At 38.7% G+C, this 17,255-nt stretch overlaps 1 protein-coding gene across 8 annotated transcripts in view; it reads right to left on the bottom strand.

The window, feature by feature from the left end:
• TCF12 (transcription factor 12) overlaps nt 1-17,255 on the bottom strand; it is a 169,031-nt gene that overhangs the window by 29,472 nt on the left and 122,304 nt on the right. For 4 of the 8 annotated variants that reach the window (XM_061999259.1, XM_061999260.1, XM_061999263.1 and 1 more), the window contains exon 10: nt 865-970. In XM_061999259.1, the coding sequence (XP_061855243.1) occupies nt 865-970 (106 nt within the window). Of the gene's footprint in view, nt 1-864; nt 971-10,499; nt 10,749-14,469; nt 14,569-17,255 lie in introns of those variants that run through there. The other 4 variants (XM_061999266.1, XM_061999267.1, XM_061999264.1 and 1 more) reach the window with 3 other exon arrangements.

The raw sequence follows: 17,255 nt of genomic DNA, 5'->3' as shown, positions 1-17,255 counted from the left end.
AAATAGCAAGTACTTCTGCTAATTACACAGACCTTCAGTAAGGCCAGATTTATATCAAGAAGGCTGATAAAAATTCCAGGCTGAAAGAAATAATAAAAAGGCAGTGGACAGGAGAGGAGTTTGGCTAAGCAAAGCTCATTATAAACACGGAGTGCAAAACATCTATTAATCTAAAATAAGGAAATTATAATCTAAAGTACCTTAGTACCATAAAAATATAAAACTATTTCATAGTAACAGATTTAAGTAACTGAAATGACATTATCTATGCCTTAAACTCATGTGTCAATGCAGTTTTCCTTCTGTAGCACAAGCTGAAGTGTTCTGTAAATTCCCATACTAAGAGACTGTGCTTTCAATATGCTCCAAAACCTCATCAGACTACAGTACAAGCTAATTGTATGACGTGAGGCCAAGGAAATTAATTCTGCTCTCGTTTTTTGCAATGCAACCGCCTTCTTTTTGGCATGCTGAATACACAAGCATTTGAGAACTTATGACTGTTAGCTGATATTGTACAGTCAAATTCCAGAACAGTTAAGAAGCCCTCACCTCATTTTTCACTATCACTCCAGCATGCTGCTCTGAAGCCCCTACAAATCAAAGGATGGGGGATTCTGTCCATCTGGCCTGGGGTATAATCCCCTTAAATTTCAGGCAGCAATTAATGTCATGAGAAAAACTTTAAATCAACAGACAGTTCCCTTCATCTTACTGCTTTAGAAGTATATAAAATTTAATCATAGGCTCTAGCACTGTTTGTTAACTTTTCACTTCCTCATTCATTCAGTACCAACAGTGGCTAACTGCAGATCTCTGCCTAAAGGACAAGTGTACCCGTGTATTTAAAGCCATTTCACCCACCTTGCATAAAGAAAGTGCTAGCAAACATACTGCTTGGTGGCTTAGGAGACGGGTAACTTGGAGATTCTCTGTTGAAATCATCAGAACTCGGGGATGGTGCATACACCTAAGTAATTGAAGACCAACAAAAGCAGATTAGTAATATTTGGGTGTCACATTTTAAAAACCCCGTAAGAAAATACAGGCACAGATAGAACGCACAAATAAAAAAAAGAACAGTGTAGCAAGCTGCAGCATTTGTTGCCCTTGTTTTATTTGCTTTTTAGCAAGTTGCCACAGTACAGAGGAACTACAGTAGAATGATCCTAACAACACACTTTCTGGTGTGCCAACTCAGCCAGGTGGCCTGATAAAAGCTTGAATGCTGATTTTGCTTTCTAAGTGCACAACTCGCACAGACTTGTTGCTCAAGATAAAAAAAGCAAGATAAAACAACTGGGCCCCAAACAAACTTTATTTTACAACAACTGTATGCCTGTTTGAATATTTAATTAGCTGGCACACCAACAATCGGAAAGAAAAAGAACATCCAATGGTAAATGGAAAGATTTTAATGCAACTATTGTATCATCCACTCAGAAACTTGCACATTTTTGTGTAGTCATCAAAAACATACATAAAGCAAGTCCTGAAGAATCTTCTTTAAACTGCAACATAAAGTAAATTATTTTTAAGCTGGCCTAGTATTAAAGGAAACCACCATTGTTCTTTTTTCAGTGTAATACCACATTGGAATGACCATTCTCAACTTGCAAATAATGAATTTTCTTAACAAGTTAAACACTATAAAAAGTCCAATACACAAAATTATTAGTAGCTCTTCAATTTCTCTAAGGAGAAATAAAAATAATATTCAGGAAAAAATTCAAATCAACAAAGAATTCAGACTCCAAGACTCCACCCATAAATGTTAGCGATTCCAAGTGATGCTATTTTTTCATACTAGTACTTTGGCCAATATACTGAAAACTACAATATGAGTTGTGTAAAAATCTTAGTTAAAAAAATGTAAATTAACAATTATGGCAGCAATGAACAATGAAACCAGAGCATCTTTTTTGCTACAAAGTAAAAAATGTGGTATTTGGGGGGTTTTTATCCTTCACCTTACTGGTAAATACATAAAGGCTTCAAAAAAACCTTAAATTAGGAATAATTTTAAAACTTCAAAGCTTACATAATGCAACTTACAAAGCAAACCGTGCCCTAAAATTCAAAGTTGAATATTTTTATCCCTTCTTATGCAAATCCAGGCACACGCATGTTTCTAGGACATTAACATCTCTCCCTTGTCTTCCTGGGATGCTGTTTATCAAGCCAGAGAAGGGCCGGGAAAAACGAGGCGGCCAACAAAACGTCTAAGTTCCCTAGAAGAGGGCCATTGTTCTCCCGAGGGCGACTGTGCAGAGACGGAGATGGAGAAAGTGAAGTGGGCAAGTCCCGCTCCATTTGCATACCAATACCCCTCCTCCCCTCTCCCAAACGCTTTCAGAGCCTGCTGTTGTCAGACCAAATGGCTGGGCATGGGCCTGCAGACGCACCCTTTGATATCAGAGGGACTCATTTACCACTCTTAGGACTTTTATTACAGAAACAGAACTTCAATAAAATCCATCGAACTACAGAATAACGGAACTAGGACAAGGGCACATGGCATTAAGTCAGGACATAGCTGTCGATAGGAGCCATGTGATGAAAACGGCAGCAGGTAAAACGGAGTCCAGTGGAAAACTTACAACTTTTAGTTGGATGCTCATTTTAATTCCCCCCACACTTTTTAATATATATATCTATATAAAGGAAATAAAGACTTTTGGGAAGCTTTTGTTCAGCTTACCAAAGCTGAGTGACAGAATGACAATACATTATAGGCAATATTAGCGGTACATATGTATTTACTATATATGATGAATGCATGGATATTCCATGCCTCAGACATTTTAACAGAAATGTCACTCTGTCAAAGTGTAAATACTCGCACTCATAAGACTGCAAACATATTAGGCAAAACTGGGCTTAATTTACAAGTTCTCTGTTGTGCAGAATAACACAGCATATGCTATAGCTGATGGATAATCTATCACTGTCACAGGACAGCAGTGGAAACAAAGCTTTATGACATTTAGCACTACCTTGGAGATGTACACTGATTAATGCAAAAATCACCTACACTGAAGAATTATACTTCTTTAAAAATGTTATCGATGAGATTTGTAAACACAAGATTCAGCCTGAAATTTTAACATAATTGAGTGACTTATAAATGATTAAACACTATCTGAAAAAAGAAATTAAACTGAAAATCTCCTATGAATGTATAATTTACAGATACATATGTACACGCCATTAAAATAATAAAAATGTTATGAATTATATGAATGTAAAAGAAGCCCTTCCAAACAGCTTACATGAAAGTCCTAGCACAGACACTTAAATTTATAGTTTTTGCTTGTTTTGGTATCTTAACTATAGCTTGCAAAAACATAGCTGCAACGTTATGAAGCTGCACTTGTGCCAGTCTAGATTTTTCAGATCAAAGGGTTCTTGCGGCAAAACACAACTGATGTGGTCTCAAAGACTTCATTAACTCCAGATGTGGGGAAATAGTCAGCCAATTCCACAAAAGGAGCAAGTCTCTTTTAGTTACAATCAGAACTACCCACAAATTAAAACCAGACCTCTGATGTCATCTGATCACCTGCAGATGAGCACCAGGTTTTTTCTGGTTAATGATCTAATCACAATTTTTATGTTGTGTTACTACAAACAAGATTCAAAAGCAAAGGAGAAAATGTACAAAGATTAATCTGAAGTCCATGAGATGCAAAACATAAAGCTTTTAAAGAGAAAAGTTGATTAAAGAAGATGAAATTTCATTTTAAAGTCAGAAGCGATGTGTCAGGGCGATTGCTTTATTCATTTTGAAAGCCCCATATGCACTAGGACCCCTCTCCAGCCAAAGGCAGCCTCTGAGGCTGCTGGCCGGCAGGGGCCTGGCGTTGTTGCACAGCTCCCCGCTCTGTGTCCTAGTTACAGGGCTTTCTCTTCTGCCACAGCTGAGTAAGGCAGTTATAAATATGACGTGGCTGCTCAAGATGGCCCCTTTTAGCTAATAAACCGGTAACAATGAAGCATCAAACCAATGTTTCCTGGCTGCCATTCCCAGTAAGACAAGGAATGCTGCTAAAAAGGTCAGCTTGTCTGCAGGGTCTCCTTGAAGAGCGTTGTCTCCAGCAGGTAGAAGAGGAGCCCACCTTCCAGTCCTCTCAAACGCACTGCTAACAGAACACTCTCCAGCTATCTATGGGGAATTCCCTCTCAATAAATGCATATCAAACCCAGCTATTTTACACAACTTATCACGTGCAGGCCTTGACTGTTTTTGGAACTGTTCTAGAATATACATCAATCCTAACACTGCAGTGCTTCTGAGGGGCAGATAGCCTCTGCAGAGAGAAGGCAGGACAAATGAGTTGCAAAGGACATCAGTACAGATCCATGATGGCCTCTTCCACACCCAGAAATGGTTAATGTTTATCCAGTCAGAAAGGCAGTATGACAAATAAGATTTTTGTTTTGTGGGGTAGTGGTGGGAACTGACTTCAGCAGACAGCTGAGGAGACATTATCTGTACTACATCAGGCTTAAGTAAAACAAGTGCATCACCCAGGTTTGAAGTCTGCCCTGGTGATTAACATACGTAATGAACACTATCATGAAAGTTGCATGGATCTAATCTGACTAAAACATATCAAAGGATTACACAGTGTGCTTCTGTTTACAGTGTAAGTGCCAAGAACACGAACATTAGCTTGAAGATCTGGGTTTACCAAATTTTATGCTAAGCAAAACTCCCAAATCTCATTCTACAAATGCATTTAATAAATTTAACACTTAAGAGTACTCCTATTGGCATACTTCCTTCTCAGGCAATTTTCCCATAATCTGCTTCAAATTCTTAAATATTTACCAATGTTTAATATTAATGTTAAAAGTAGATTAAAAAATAGCAACAAAACCATACTTCCAATGAGCTCATACTATCTCAAGACCAAGGCTCCTATCACACATACTGTTTAAAGAATTATGAATTACATTTTTAAGCCTTGTTATTAACAATTCTTGGAAGTTTAGGAAAATATTTATCAAGCTGCTGGAGACAGAACCAGTAGAGATAGATAACCTATTCTGTAGCTTTTACACTCTGCTAAGTAGCCTATCTACATTCCATCTGCATCAGTCATGCGCTAAGCAAGTGCACACTGATGAATGATTTGTACATGTGGCAAAATTTTACAGTGTATTATCTGTAGGTTTTGTGTCAAAAGCTAATTCTGCTGAAAGGCAGCTCAGGAAAAGGATTTCTCACAAAGTCATCTACTAAAACTTGGAATGTAGAAGTAGTTATAGCTTTCCACGCTCCTCTACAGCAAGGCAAAAGCTGACACAGGGGGAAAAAAAGAAGCCAACCCCAAAAAACCCACCTTAAATTCTTGTTTAGTTGATATTTGAGCAAAATGACGAGCCCTAATATACAAGATTAGCATACCATATCCTCAACCATACTTTTTGTTTCCAGCACTAGGTGTAAAGGGTTCACACATTTTTAACTCTTCTCATTGCCCAGAATGAAAATAAAACACTCCTTTAAAAGAACAGACCATGAATCTTGTCTGAAAATCCAACCGTAATTTTTAAGGATGGTGAAAAATTCAAACTCCAAGTAGTTAAACTGAATTCCACCTGAAAGAAATGTTTATGCAGTTTAGGCATGCTATACTTGCTTATTATGATATTTTTGAAATATTTTAATAATGATACATAGCTGTGATGATACATCGCTCAAACTCTTCCTAGCTTCTTCCTCAGCAAATGACAATTCTGAAGTCACGTTAAAAAGTGACAGACAAACCTACCAAAAATCCCAAATTGGTATATGGAAACCTTTTGGTTTTATTATCTTGATTTAATGTTTTAAAACTCTAATGTGAGACAGAATAAAGAGAAAAAAGAATGTAAGTCAGCAGTAACACCAGAAATAAACACACATATATACTGCTTGAACCTTCTTTTTTTATATTTTTGTTTGCTAAGCAAAATCTTTTCCCCACACTCTTCAAACCTCAGTTACTAAAGGATGAATATAACTAAATCTTCAGAAATTCCTGCTTAAATTCAGATTTTAAGGAAGCAAAAAATTAAGAAGTTGAAACTAATAATCCTGTTTCTTAACCTGTTCCCTTGTATTCAAGGGCTATTTGAGCCGTAGTGACCACAGGAGAATAGGGCAGTAGATATAATGTTGTCTTCTGTATTTAACTCTTCTCTGAACTCACTGCTAACTCTCAGTTTCTGTACCTCCGACACAGACAGTATTTCTACACGCAGGTTTCAATGTGCAAATGATAATGAAAGCAAACACATTGAGCGAACAAAGGTGCGTTACTCTTTAGTGCTTACATTTTGAGAGCTATAGATCCGTCCAATGCAGCACCTGATCCCTTCCCTAGCTGCTTGCATTTGCCCAAGGAAACGGACATAACCTTCACTTGAAAGCATCAATAAAGCTTGTTGCAGACAAGATACCCTTCTGGCAGGGGACCGCTGCTCAGTAGATTGGCAGTTCAACTCAATGGAGTGGAGCAGCGAAAACTCTCTTGGGCTGAGGCATTGTAACTCATCATTTTTTAGAGGGATGGGGAGGGTAAAGAGAAGGGTGAGGAACAACAACAAAAAAAAATCCAGCTGACCAGTGTTTACTACCTCTCTTTATTCAATGTCCACAGCCGTGTACCCCTAGAGATTTTCCAGATGATCTTATATTTGTCCTGACTTACAAATGTTAGCTTTGACCTTGTCTAAGTTGCTGAGGGCAGCATATGGTACAGAACAGCTTTAATTGTACTTTTCTCTCTGTATGCTAACTGGCCCAATACTAATAAAAGCAGAACTGAATCATTCCCTTTCGCACCTAATTGCTCAAAAATGAAAACATTTTACATTATGTTAAAAGACTTAGTATAATATTGTTGTGTTACAGTTAAAGAAAGGCACACTGTCCTGTGTGTAATATTACTACCATGTTTCTCTCCGCTCTGAAGAGTGATGGCTACAAGACAGGCATTTTCTCCACTAAAAAGTATCCAAACATACATCTATATACTCACACCTATGTGAACTAACTCCTCAATAGACACGTGCCTGTACATACACACATGTGCCTGCACACAACGGCAAACTGTCATAAATAGTATTTTACACTCTCCAAAATTTGGGAAAAAACCACTTTTCTCAATATAATTCAAATAAAAGGTAGTTTACCCCGACTCAACAAAAAAAAACCAATCATACAACATTACACATACGTAAAACAGAAAATATCTGCTGGGTTTTTTCCTACCTTTTATAACAGGCATTGTAGAAATCTACTGTAAAAGATGAAATATCTCTACCTTGGAAAAGGGCTCAATAAAATGTCAGCCTATGCTGAGAAAGACAAATATGTATTCAACAGTAAATATTTCTACATAGATTGCTATATCAAATTAACCTATACACCGTGCAAGATACAATAGTGTAATACATTCATGAACTTATTCTCCTGCAAAGTAGCAGTCATAGGTGATATAAAATAAAATGTAATCAATCTTGTTCCTTAAAATGATTTATTTTGGTGATAAGTGGCACTGTATTGCAATCTATATAAAAATAGTTCTACGGAGAATATAGAAAATTACCAAACTGTTTTTAAACTTGTAGGTGCATGGAAAGAAGTGAAAATCTTGAGTCTATATTTTATTCTTCTTGTACAAAGAAGATATAAAATTCCTAATACTTGAATCTTATTTTAGTGCTCTGCATTTTGTGAAATTTAAAGTCCTTAGCAAATGAATATTTCTTAATTATAATTTTGAAAAGTAATAAAAAAGTTTTTAAAGTATCATTTAAATCCTTGCTATTACTTCTACCCAAGCATTTTTACAGCTTTTTATTTTCCCAGGAGGGGTAGATGTTTGTATTTTTTGGAGCCTGTAGCATAGCTCTTCAATGAACAAGAAGAAAAGCTAAAATTTTCAAGGTAGATGCAATATTTCCCTACAATTTAAACTTCTTTTCCCCAACAGCTCTATATTAAAAATTTCAAGCCTTCCATAAATTGAGAATATTTTCTATATGTCAACAGGTGAAAGACAAAAACAAAAAAACCCCATACTAAATCTTCTAGTTCAAGTGCTTTATTTTATTAAAAAGATTAATGTATTTTTTACTTTTAGTTTGGGTGAGGATTGTTGAAATATATGGGCTTTATAAGATTATTGCACACAACAGTAAAATTTCACTCCTTAGCAAGGAATATGTATTAAAACACTGTTTTTCACTTTCATGTGTCCCTCCTAAAACATATCAAAGTTACAAAAATTTAACCTCTTCTGACAGTAAAAACCCTTGACAATTTTTAAGCATTTACTTATGTGCCAATGCACACATGACTGTCTATTGGGATGCTCAGATACTTGTTTAGCTTAAGAAAAAGCTTCTTTTGGCTTACAAATGTATGAGGTTGAAAAGAAGAAAACATATTTAATTATAAATTTAAAACACCTTTTTTCCCCATATAATTTCCCGCTTGCTTTATATGTAAATGAATCAGATCCTATATACATTAGCAGGTATCAAGAAATGTCAACATCCAAAAGATAATACAAAAATCAAGAAACACATTCAATGAGGTACATACCACCAACTTCTAATTGATCAAATAATACAGTTAAAATCAGTAAGATGTCAAAATTATGTTCTGTTATTTTCTCTGATTAGAAAAAGGATCAAAGATTGAGCCTAAACACCAAGATGTACGTTTAAAAACTGTAATGCAAAAACCAGCCCCCACCAACTTCATATATCCTTCTGTAAGTTTAAATCAGTTATTTAGACCAACTTGTAGAATTCCTAGGAGAAAAAATGCTAAAAGCTAAAGATGTTTTAAAAAGTTATTAAATAAAACATTGAGCAACATGATATAAGATCATCATATGATTTGTCATCTATTTACTAACTCTTCAAGCTTATAAAGGTCACCTCTGACCCATTAGAGGCACATGCTATCAATTTTCAAGCCATGCTCTCCTACAGTACCAGCACTTCCATCTACTACATGCCTGGAAATACTTAATAAGATCAAAGCCTTTTTTCCTGCTACAAGAACAAAGAGAAATGTTGTAATAGAGTGATCTGTGCTCTAGAAAGAATAAAATCAAAACTCCATGCAAGTTATACTCCCTTTGCTTCAGGGGTACTGTATAGTTAATTTTACTTAAGTCTTATATATATATATCTTCACATAAAACTTCAAACAGATTGTTTTAGCCTAGGAGCAGACATGAAAGAAAAATAATTTCATATTTTAAAGACAGCTGGCATTTATACCAAAGGAAATGAAAGAGGGACCAAGCAATTTTTCTCATTCCCCTGACTTCTCCAGTATCTTTTCTGTATTCATGAACTCATAGGCTGTGTCTTTAATGAATATAAAGATTCATAGTTTAATTATCACTGGATAAAAAGCTTGGCAAAAAGTTTGCTAATGAAGGGAAAGCTCACATAGGCCCACGAGAAGAGAAACGGCAGTGGAAAAAAAACCACAACACACACCCACAAAAAAAGATCAAAATCAGCATCTGCCTTTTTGCTATTTAAATGTTATTTTTATAATAGAAATCAAAACCACAAACAATATAAACAGACTGAAAAAAAATTACTGTGTTGAATTTGACACGGTATGCTAATTTTTTTAACAACAACAAAAAAAAGAACTGTCATCACATGAAGTTAAAACACGAAACGAAAATATTGCAATTTCCAGAAAGTTAAAATATAGGTTTTGTTTGGTCCCCTCCCCCCCCCCCCCCCCCCCAGAATGTGTTTGGATTTTTTCCCTCTCCCGCGTCCTCCAATAGTAGTACTTAAAACCCAAACAAGTGGCAGGACCAATGCTAGCCAAGGCAGGCCGCCACGCTGCCCCCATCGCAGGGCGCTGCCGCCGCCGCAGCCGGTCCCGAGCGGACACAGCCCGAGCGGCGCCGGCTCCAGCGCGTTCGAAGCGGCGGCAGACGCTTGGGAGAAACACAGGAGAAAAAAAGAAAAAAAACCCAATCCACAGCTGAACCAAAACACTCAAAACCCGCCAAACCCCACAGAGAAGTCGCGGGTGCACAGGACCAAACAACTTCACCGGGCGCTGCCGGCGCGAGCGGGGCCGGGCACGGGGCGGGCAGGGCGGGCGCGGCGGGAAGCGCGGCCCCGGGACCGGGCCGACTCTCGGGGAGCGCCGCCTGGCTGCCGGCGCCCGCGGAGCCGACCCCGCTGTTTCGGTAACCTAACGGAGGAGACGTCCATCGCCCGCCCGCTATACAAAGCGGCCCCCACACCCCGGTTGGGTCTATTAAAGATCACTCGCCGCTCCCCCCCACCGCGCTTGCTCAGGAAACAGGTTGCCTTCTGGAAGCACCCCCCCGCCCTCAGCAGAGTCGCGAATGGCGGGGGGGGACCCCGCGCTGTGAACTTGTATTTGCCCCACGACCAGCCAGCCCAGCGCGGCTGCCCAGCAGCTCCCGAACAAAGGCGGCCGCCCTTACCGTCTTCCCGTTGTAGTAGTACATGAGGGAGTTGCTGCCCACCCCAGGGACGGGGTACGCGCAGTACATGGTGAGGCTGGCGGCGGGCCGGGCTCGAGTGCACCGCCTCTCTCCACGACATCCACCCGCCCGGCCGCCCGCCCGCGCGCTGCTCCGCGCCGCCCGCGCACATGGAGCGCCTCAAAGGCGACTTATGCAAAGTAGGACTGAACCAACTCCGGCCGGGCGCGGGGGTCGCCCGGGCGCGGGCCCCGCCACCCGCCGCTCCTCCGCCCCTGCCCGCCGCGGCCCGCGCCCCGGCCCCGGCCCAGCCCGGCCGCGGGGGGAGGGGGCACGGCCGCGCGCTCCGGGACCACGCGCGGGCCCGCAGGCGCCGGGGGGCCGGCACGTGCATCTGAGAAAGTCGCGAGCAGCGAGGGAACGGCAAGTGGATACGTCCTGAGAGAGAGAAACGCATCTACTTTCTGTTTTAATTAAATTAGTGCACTTTGTGGCCGCTGAGACGCCGCTTGGTGCGCCTCCAGCCGCACGGCCGCCTGGCTCTGCGGAAAGTTACTTCCAACTTTGGCAACCGCCTCCCGGAGCCACGGGGAGCTGCTGGGAGCAGTCCCGCGGGGCAGCCGAGCACCCCGCACCCGCCACGAGGTTGCCTCTGACAGGGAAGGCGATGTGGTAATGCGATCTTAACACAAACACGACGCGTACACGCGATACTTGGCTTAAATAAAGTTTAAACACCATCAAGTGAATATTCCCAATTTATGGAATCGTCCAACCCCCATTTTAAGCTACGGTATACGAAGTATGATGGTTCTTCGGAAACATGAGCCCACGGCTTGATTTATATTGTACAACACATTTTTGTATCAAAAAAGCAGCTCTGTGGGCATATAAGAAAGAAGAGAATTGGGGGGAATCCCAACAACTTTGGCACATCACAAAAATGCAAATTATACAATACAGCAAACAGACTGCAACTTCCAGCACAAAAATGCCTCAGTATTTACACATTATCTATGCCTGGTGTTTCTGCCTTTTTTCACTGAACACCAGTACTAACATTGACTCTTAATGAGGTGCACATTTTATAATACTCTATGTATGAATGCAGATGGTTATTAACTGATCTCCCGAAAGATCAGATATTGAATTCAATGCAGGAACAAAAAAAGGCTGAAGCAAAATGACATTTTTCCACCTCTGCCTGTGTCAACTGCTAATGCTGTGAATTCCCCCTGTCTCCCACCTGACAAAAGCAGGAAAATACTCCAGGATAAGGAAAAAATGGGCAAAGTTAATTTCAGCAGCTTACAGGGAAAGAAAGCAAGAAGCAGAAATTAGGTTAATTATGCCAAGCACCACCTTGTGTGTTAGTAAAATCTCCTGAACTAAAATGATCCACAAGGGTGACATACTGACTACAGTAAAATACTATGGTCAGAAAAAAAATCATAGTGGATGTTCTGTATAATGTTCATTACCTAGGGATGTGACTACTTTAGCACCCCTAAATGTAAAGAATATACACATACTGACAGAAAATATTTACACCCCCAGCTTCAAATACTTTTTCAGTGAGCTCTTACAATCAATTAGGAGACTACTGTGCTCAGAGAATGCTGGCAAATTACATCCTGAAGTTCACATTACTTGAAGAACACTTCCATTTGTACTGAAAGTAAAACTACACTGCTTAACTATGCAGTAAAGCTAATGATATCTGAACTGAACTCTTCTCCAACACAAAAGGCATAGCAGCAGCAGCTGCAAAAAAGAACATCACTATATTTCAGACTATTAAACCGCCAAGCCCACAGAGTGTCTTGCAGCTTCCTTATTCCCCTAGGGACCACAAAGACCCATTTCAGTCCCCAGAGAGTCCATAAGCAGCTTTGATTTGCAGCTAACAACTCTATTCCTTAAAGCTTCTCACTAATGTTTAGGACTCTATAGATGAGATATGCTAAAAGATCTTCAGATCTTTGCATGTGATACTTATTCTAGTGAGCTAGATTAAAATAATGTACAACTTGGGGAAAAGAAACCCTAAACAATGGAAAGGGTGTTTCCAGCTTGCAAGAGTTGAAGAGGACTACTTTTTTTTTCTGAAAAAAGTGAAGCACACAAACTTTTAAATTGTTAAAAATGCTTCCAAGGTAAAGCAAGTTGATTCCTTGAAGCAGAAACTTATCAACATAGTTGTAACTGCTACTGTGCCTCCATGCACACACGCTCAATTTTCAAAATAAGTTGTATTTGACACAAAGAGCCTGAGCAAGCCCCCTTCCAAATAACAAGCATTATCCACCTATATTACAAGCATCTGGAAAAAATATCAAAACATGCAACAGAAAGAACTAACTTTATGAGGTAGCATTGGGAAGGAGGCTTCCCCGCTTTATAAGTGCCCTATACTTGTACAGAGCAACTGTAATGAGAGAAAAAAATGTATAGGAAAAATTAACTGGTAATATTTACTAACACAACTAACATCTATCAGTGCAAGGAAATCATAGATGTTGCTCAATGATTGTTGGGTAAGACGACAGCAACAATATGACCAATAAAACTGAGAAATACCACTGCAAATGCTGTCTGTTTGTAGACTAACTAGTTTAAAGACTGGTACCTCCACAATGAGTCAATACATTAATTTGCTCCTGCGTTACTCCTCCACAAATCAAAGGGATAACTATTTCATTTCACTGAAAAGAGAAATAGTTGTCCTACCTTCAGTCACATTAATAGGAATAAAATCTTGGTGTCCATTACATGATCCCTGTATCTGCTTCTACACTTACTATACCAAAACATGGCTTCTCACAGGACATTTGCTACATTGATTCACCTTACAAGATCAAACCATCATTCCATCAAGCATATCTAACTTGAACCCACAGAAGTTTTCTTTCACCAGAAGAGATGAAAAATAAACCTAAAATGGAAGCACTTGAAAGACAGCTCAAAAAATGGTGAAGTTGGTACCAATCACTCTGTATCTGGAGGAACTACTACCAGATAACTGTTCCAAAAGCTCCTGAAGTCCAAAGTAAGGTTTTGTTTTATGGTTGCAATTCTTATAATCCCCATTTAAGCCAAGCAACAGCTGCTCTGAAATTTGTTTTCTTAAGAGAATCATGTTACACTGAAATGAATCATAGCTGGATCAACAATACTGTACAGGGTACACTTGTTTACTCCATTTTTCCTTGGTGACAAGTCAAGGGTTAATCTTATGACTCAGCCTGACAAAACAAGTCAGCTGGAGACAGGGCCAATTTTTTAAACTTGATTTCAGACAGACATGCCGTCAGCAGAGGAACACTGAACTGACATGCACTTTGTAGCCCAAATTGTTTCCACTGATGATCCTGTACTATACGTCAAAAACAATAAACTGCCTGTTTAGAAAATATGTAAAGAGATTATTATGAAAGCTGATGCAGAGCAAAATACTAACCTAATAATAAACCAAGCTACCTGTAGAAGAATATTTTCAAATACTGTTTTACCACTAAAAAAATTTTGTGAATGAACTGTATGTCATCCCTGAAAACAAACTTTTATGTGAAATACATTTTTGTCCAACTTGTCAGAACCACAAAGCAAATACACAATAAAGTATATGCAACTCATAATTTGAATTTATGAAAAACAAACATAATTTCTCCACAGCACTGAAAATTATACCACATGAAAGATAATTGTGTAACTGTCTCAATGGACAAGAGCCAACCTCTGGTCAAATGTATTCTACAACATGACTGAAACATCAAAATACTTAAAAAAGGTTATTGCTTTTTATCACAGTTTAAAATAATAAAACAGGTCTATTCAAAACATAACAAGCAGCAAAAACTTTTACAGTTCACCAACAAAAGCAATAGTGACACCCGAGTATCACGAGTTTCCTTGCAGAGAGTTGCCTTGAATCTTGCTGAAAAAATAGCAATGTGGTAGGAGTACAAACCTGCTTTTGATGGACATACCAATTCTATTGTTCTTACTAAATTGCATTTAACTTCTTAGGGGCTTAGGTTAACCCACTATCTCTGTAAATAAGGCGGAGTCAACTGCACTAGAAGTCAAAGTCTCTCCTCCCTACTCTGCCCAAAGTCGGAACTTCTTATCAATTTCAACCACATTTGACAGAGGAACAGAAGTTTCACAAGAGATTAAGTTCTTGACAGTTCTAAGAAAACTGGAAACTGAACTGGAGAGACGGACCCCAACTGCAGCCCCACTGAAACAAATACAAGGAATGGGGAATAGAAGACACATCCATAGAAAATCAGTCCAATGCAGAACAACCTGTTGCTAATTAAAGTATAGATAGTAACTTTCAACTGCCTCTCAGAACAATTCAGAAAAGATATCCACCCCCATTCTAGGCATTTTAGGACTCCCAACATAACTTATTTTAAAAACGTTTACAATGATTGACTATAGCAAGGATAGAGCTAGGATAATTGATAAAGAATGCACTGAACATCATGCATTATACAGTTTTTAAAAGTAGACAAAATTTCAAGTATTAAGAAAAAAATCGGACTGTTTCAAAGGGAGAACACATTGCTTATACTGACCTCTATTTAATTCATCAATTAAATGAATGTTAATTTACAACCCTGGAAGGATAACCTTCTGTTGTTAGCCAATCACTAAGTATGCTCTTCAGCAGAGACAAAGTAGATGAATTGTACCGAAAACAATTTAAAATAACCCAGTGGACTAAATTTGACAGGCAAAAAGCCCCAAAAGATATTTAAAGAAAATTAATTTACTCATCCATACAAGAGCTAAAATTGCTTGATAGCTATTTTAAACTTCACACTTAACATTCATGTTAGTATAACCAGAGAAGAGGGAATGGTTTGAAAAGATTGAGAGAGAACAGACAAAAAAATACTAATGAAATTTATATTAATTGCTAGCCATTACTTTTACCCAGCAATATTATAAGTTTTGGGGGGAAACTGTTGTTAGGTTTCTTTTGCTGTCAGTTGAGGGTTTTTTTTCATTTTCAAAAAACTCCATTTACTGATGACAGATATAGATGGGTAGAATTATTTGAGGAGGTTTTAAAACTTGTTTCAAAATCTCTCAAATACAACTCTCATAGGATACTGCTCAAATTTGGGAAGTTTTATTGTTTTGCTGAAAATATTCAGCACCTGAGGCTTAAAAGCCTTTATATGAAGTTCTTAACTACCCATAACTCCATTCAAAAGCAAACAAACATGTTTACTATCCTGAGGCAATAAGTTATCCCATCAAAAGTCTGATACCCACAATCTCTGAAATGTGCTAAAAACCCACCCAGTCTAAAAACAGGTACAGACTTTACAAGATTTTTAAAACCTCAAAGGAATCAGGAAGGCTGCGTTACTGAAACTTGCAGAAGACTACCCGAATTTATTTTTAAATCAAGTCAATACAGCAAAAAAAATTTAGTTGAAAAATTAAAAAGTGATTAAGGGGTCCCTCTGCCGGCCCGGCGTCAGTCTCAGTGAGCCTCCTTCACTGAAGCACAGTGTATTTCTCACTTGCTCTCCTCACCACATCCACGCAGCTCCGCCCGCACTTGTGGGATCTCCCTGTAGGTGGCTCCAGAGGCAAAACCTGAGCCCAGCCTAACAGCCTTTGTGAATTCATTAAGTAATTCCACGGCAGAGGAGCTTTGGAAGACCTCATGTCAAAATACAGTGAGCCAATTGTGCCTCAACATCTATTTCCTTGCAGTTTTCCCATTCTTCTGTACTCCAGCTTGCTGCCTGGAAAATCATCTGCAGTTAGGAATCCACCATAGAAAGAAAAAACCCTTGACAAGTAACCCTAGCTACTCAGTGTAAATGGTACAGCATTCTGTATTTCCAAGACTGTGTAACTTGCTTTCTTGACATCACAAGAAAATAAACCAAGAAGTGATTTTTTTTGCTTTGGTGTGTAAAGACACATCTTGATCTGAAATTTCATTTAAAGACTATTTAAAGACTATGCAGCACTTTAATTTCAGTACCATTCTTTTGAAAAGGCAATCATTTTTGTACTCACCATCTCTGACAAATGGCACACGCAAAGCAACCTGCCTAACATTGGGGCTGAGCAAGCAACTGAAAGGAAATGTCACAGTCCAGTGGCATGTAAAAGTCCAGTAACACAACGCTGCTCACCAACTTCCTAGCTAACATAAGAGATTATAAAAGCCTTCCCACCAAACCACAAGTATTATCAAAGAAAAGATATTAAGAAATAGTCTTTAAAAAAATCTTTCAAAACATCACATTCATTTATGGTAATAGACACATTAATCTTTGAGGTAAAGCAGATGTTTCATCAGTTCCATGTAACTTCTCCCTAAATTACATAAACTGCAATTCAGTCGTTATTTTTTCAGATAACAGTTTTAGAAGTAAACACAGATATAAGGTTCTTTGATGCAGATCTACACTAATTTAAGAGTATCTATTAGGCTCATTTTAATACATTGTGAAAACTTCAAAAATAAAGTACCTCCAGTAAATCCAGACACAGGGAAATAATTTGACATCATTATATAGCCCACCTATGTACATGCAGGATTTTTAGAGATCTCTCAATTGAGCAACTTGACAATAATTCACCACTCAGATGAGAGAATAGTTTGGAAAAATTGTCTAATTGGAATTTTTAAAAATGCTATTAAGAAAGGGTTACTTAAGTAACTTCATCCTAATTTAGTAAGGACTACCATGCCCTGATCAGAACTCTCACAGT

Source organism: Colius striatus, chromosome 7, assembly GCF_028858725.1.
Source record: "Colius striatus isolate bColStr4 chromosome 7, bColStr4.1.hap1, whole genome shotgun sequence".
Classification (NCBI taxonomy): Eukaryota; Metazoa; Chordata; class Aves; order Coliiformes; family Coliidae; genus Colius; species Colius striatus.
Note: the sequence above shows the minus strand (reverse complement) of the source record. Positions and strands in the feature narration are given on the sequence as shown.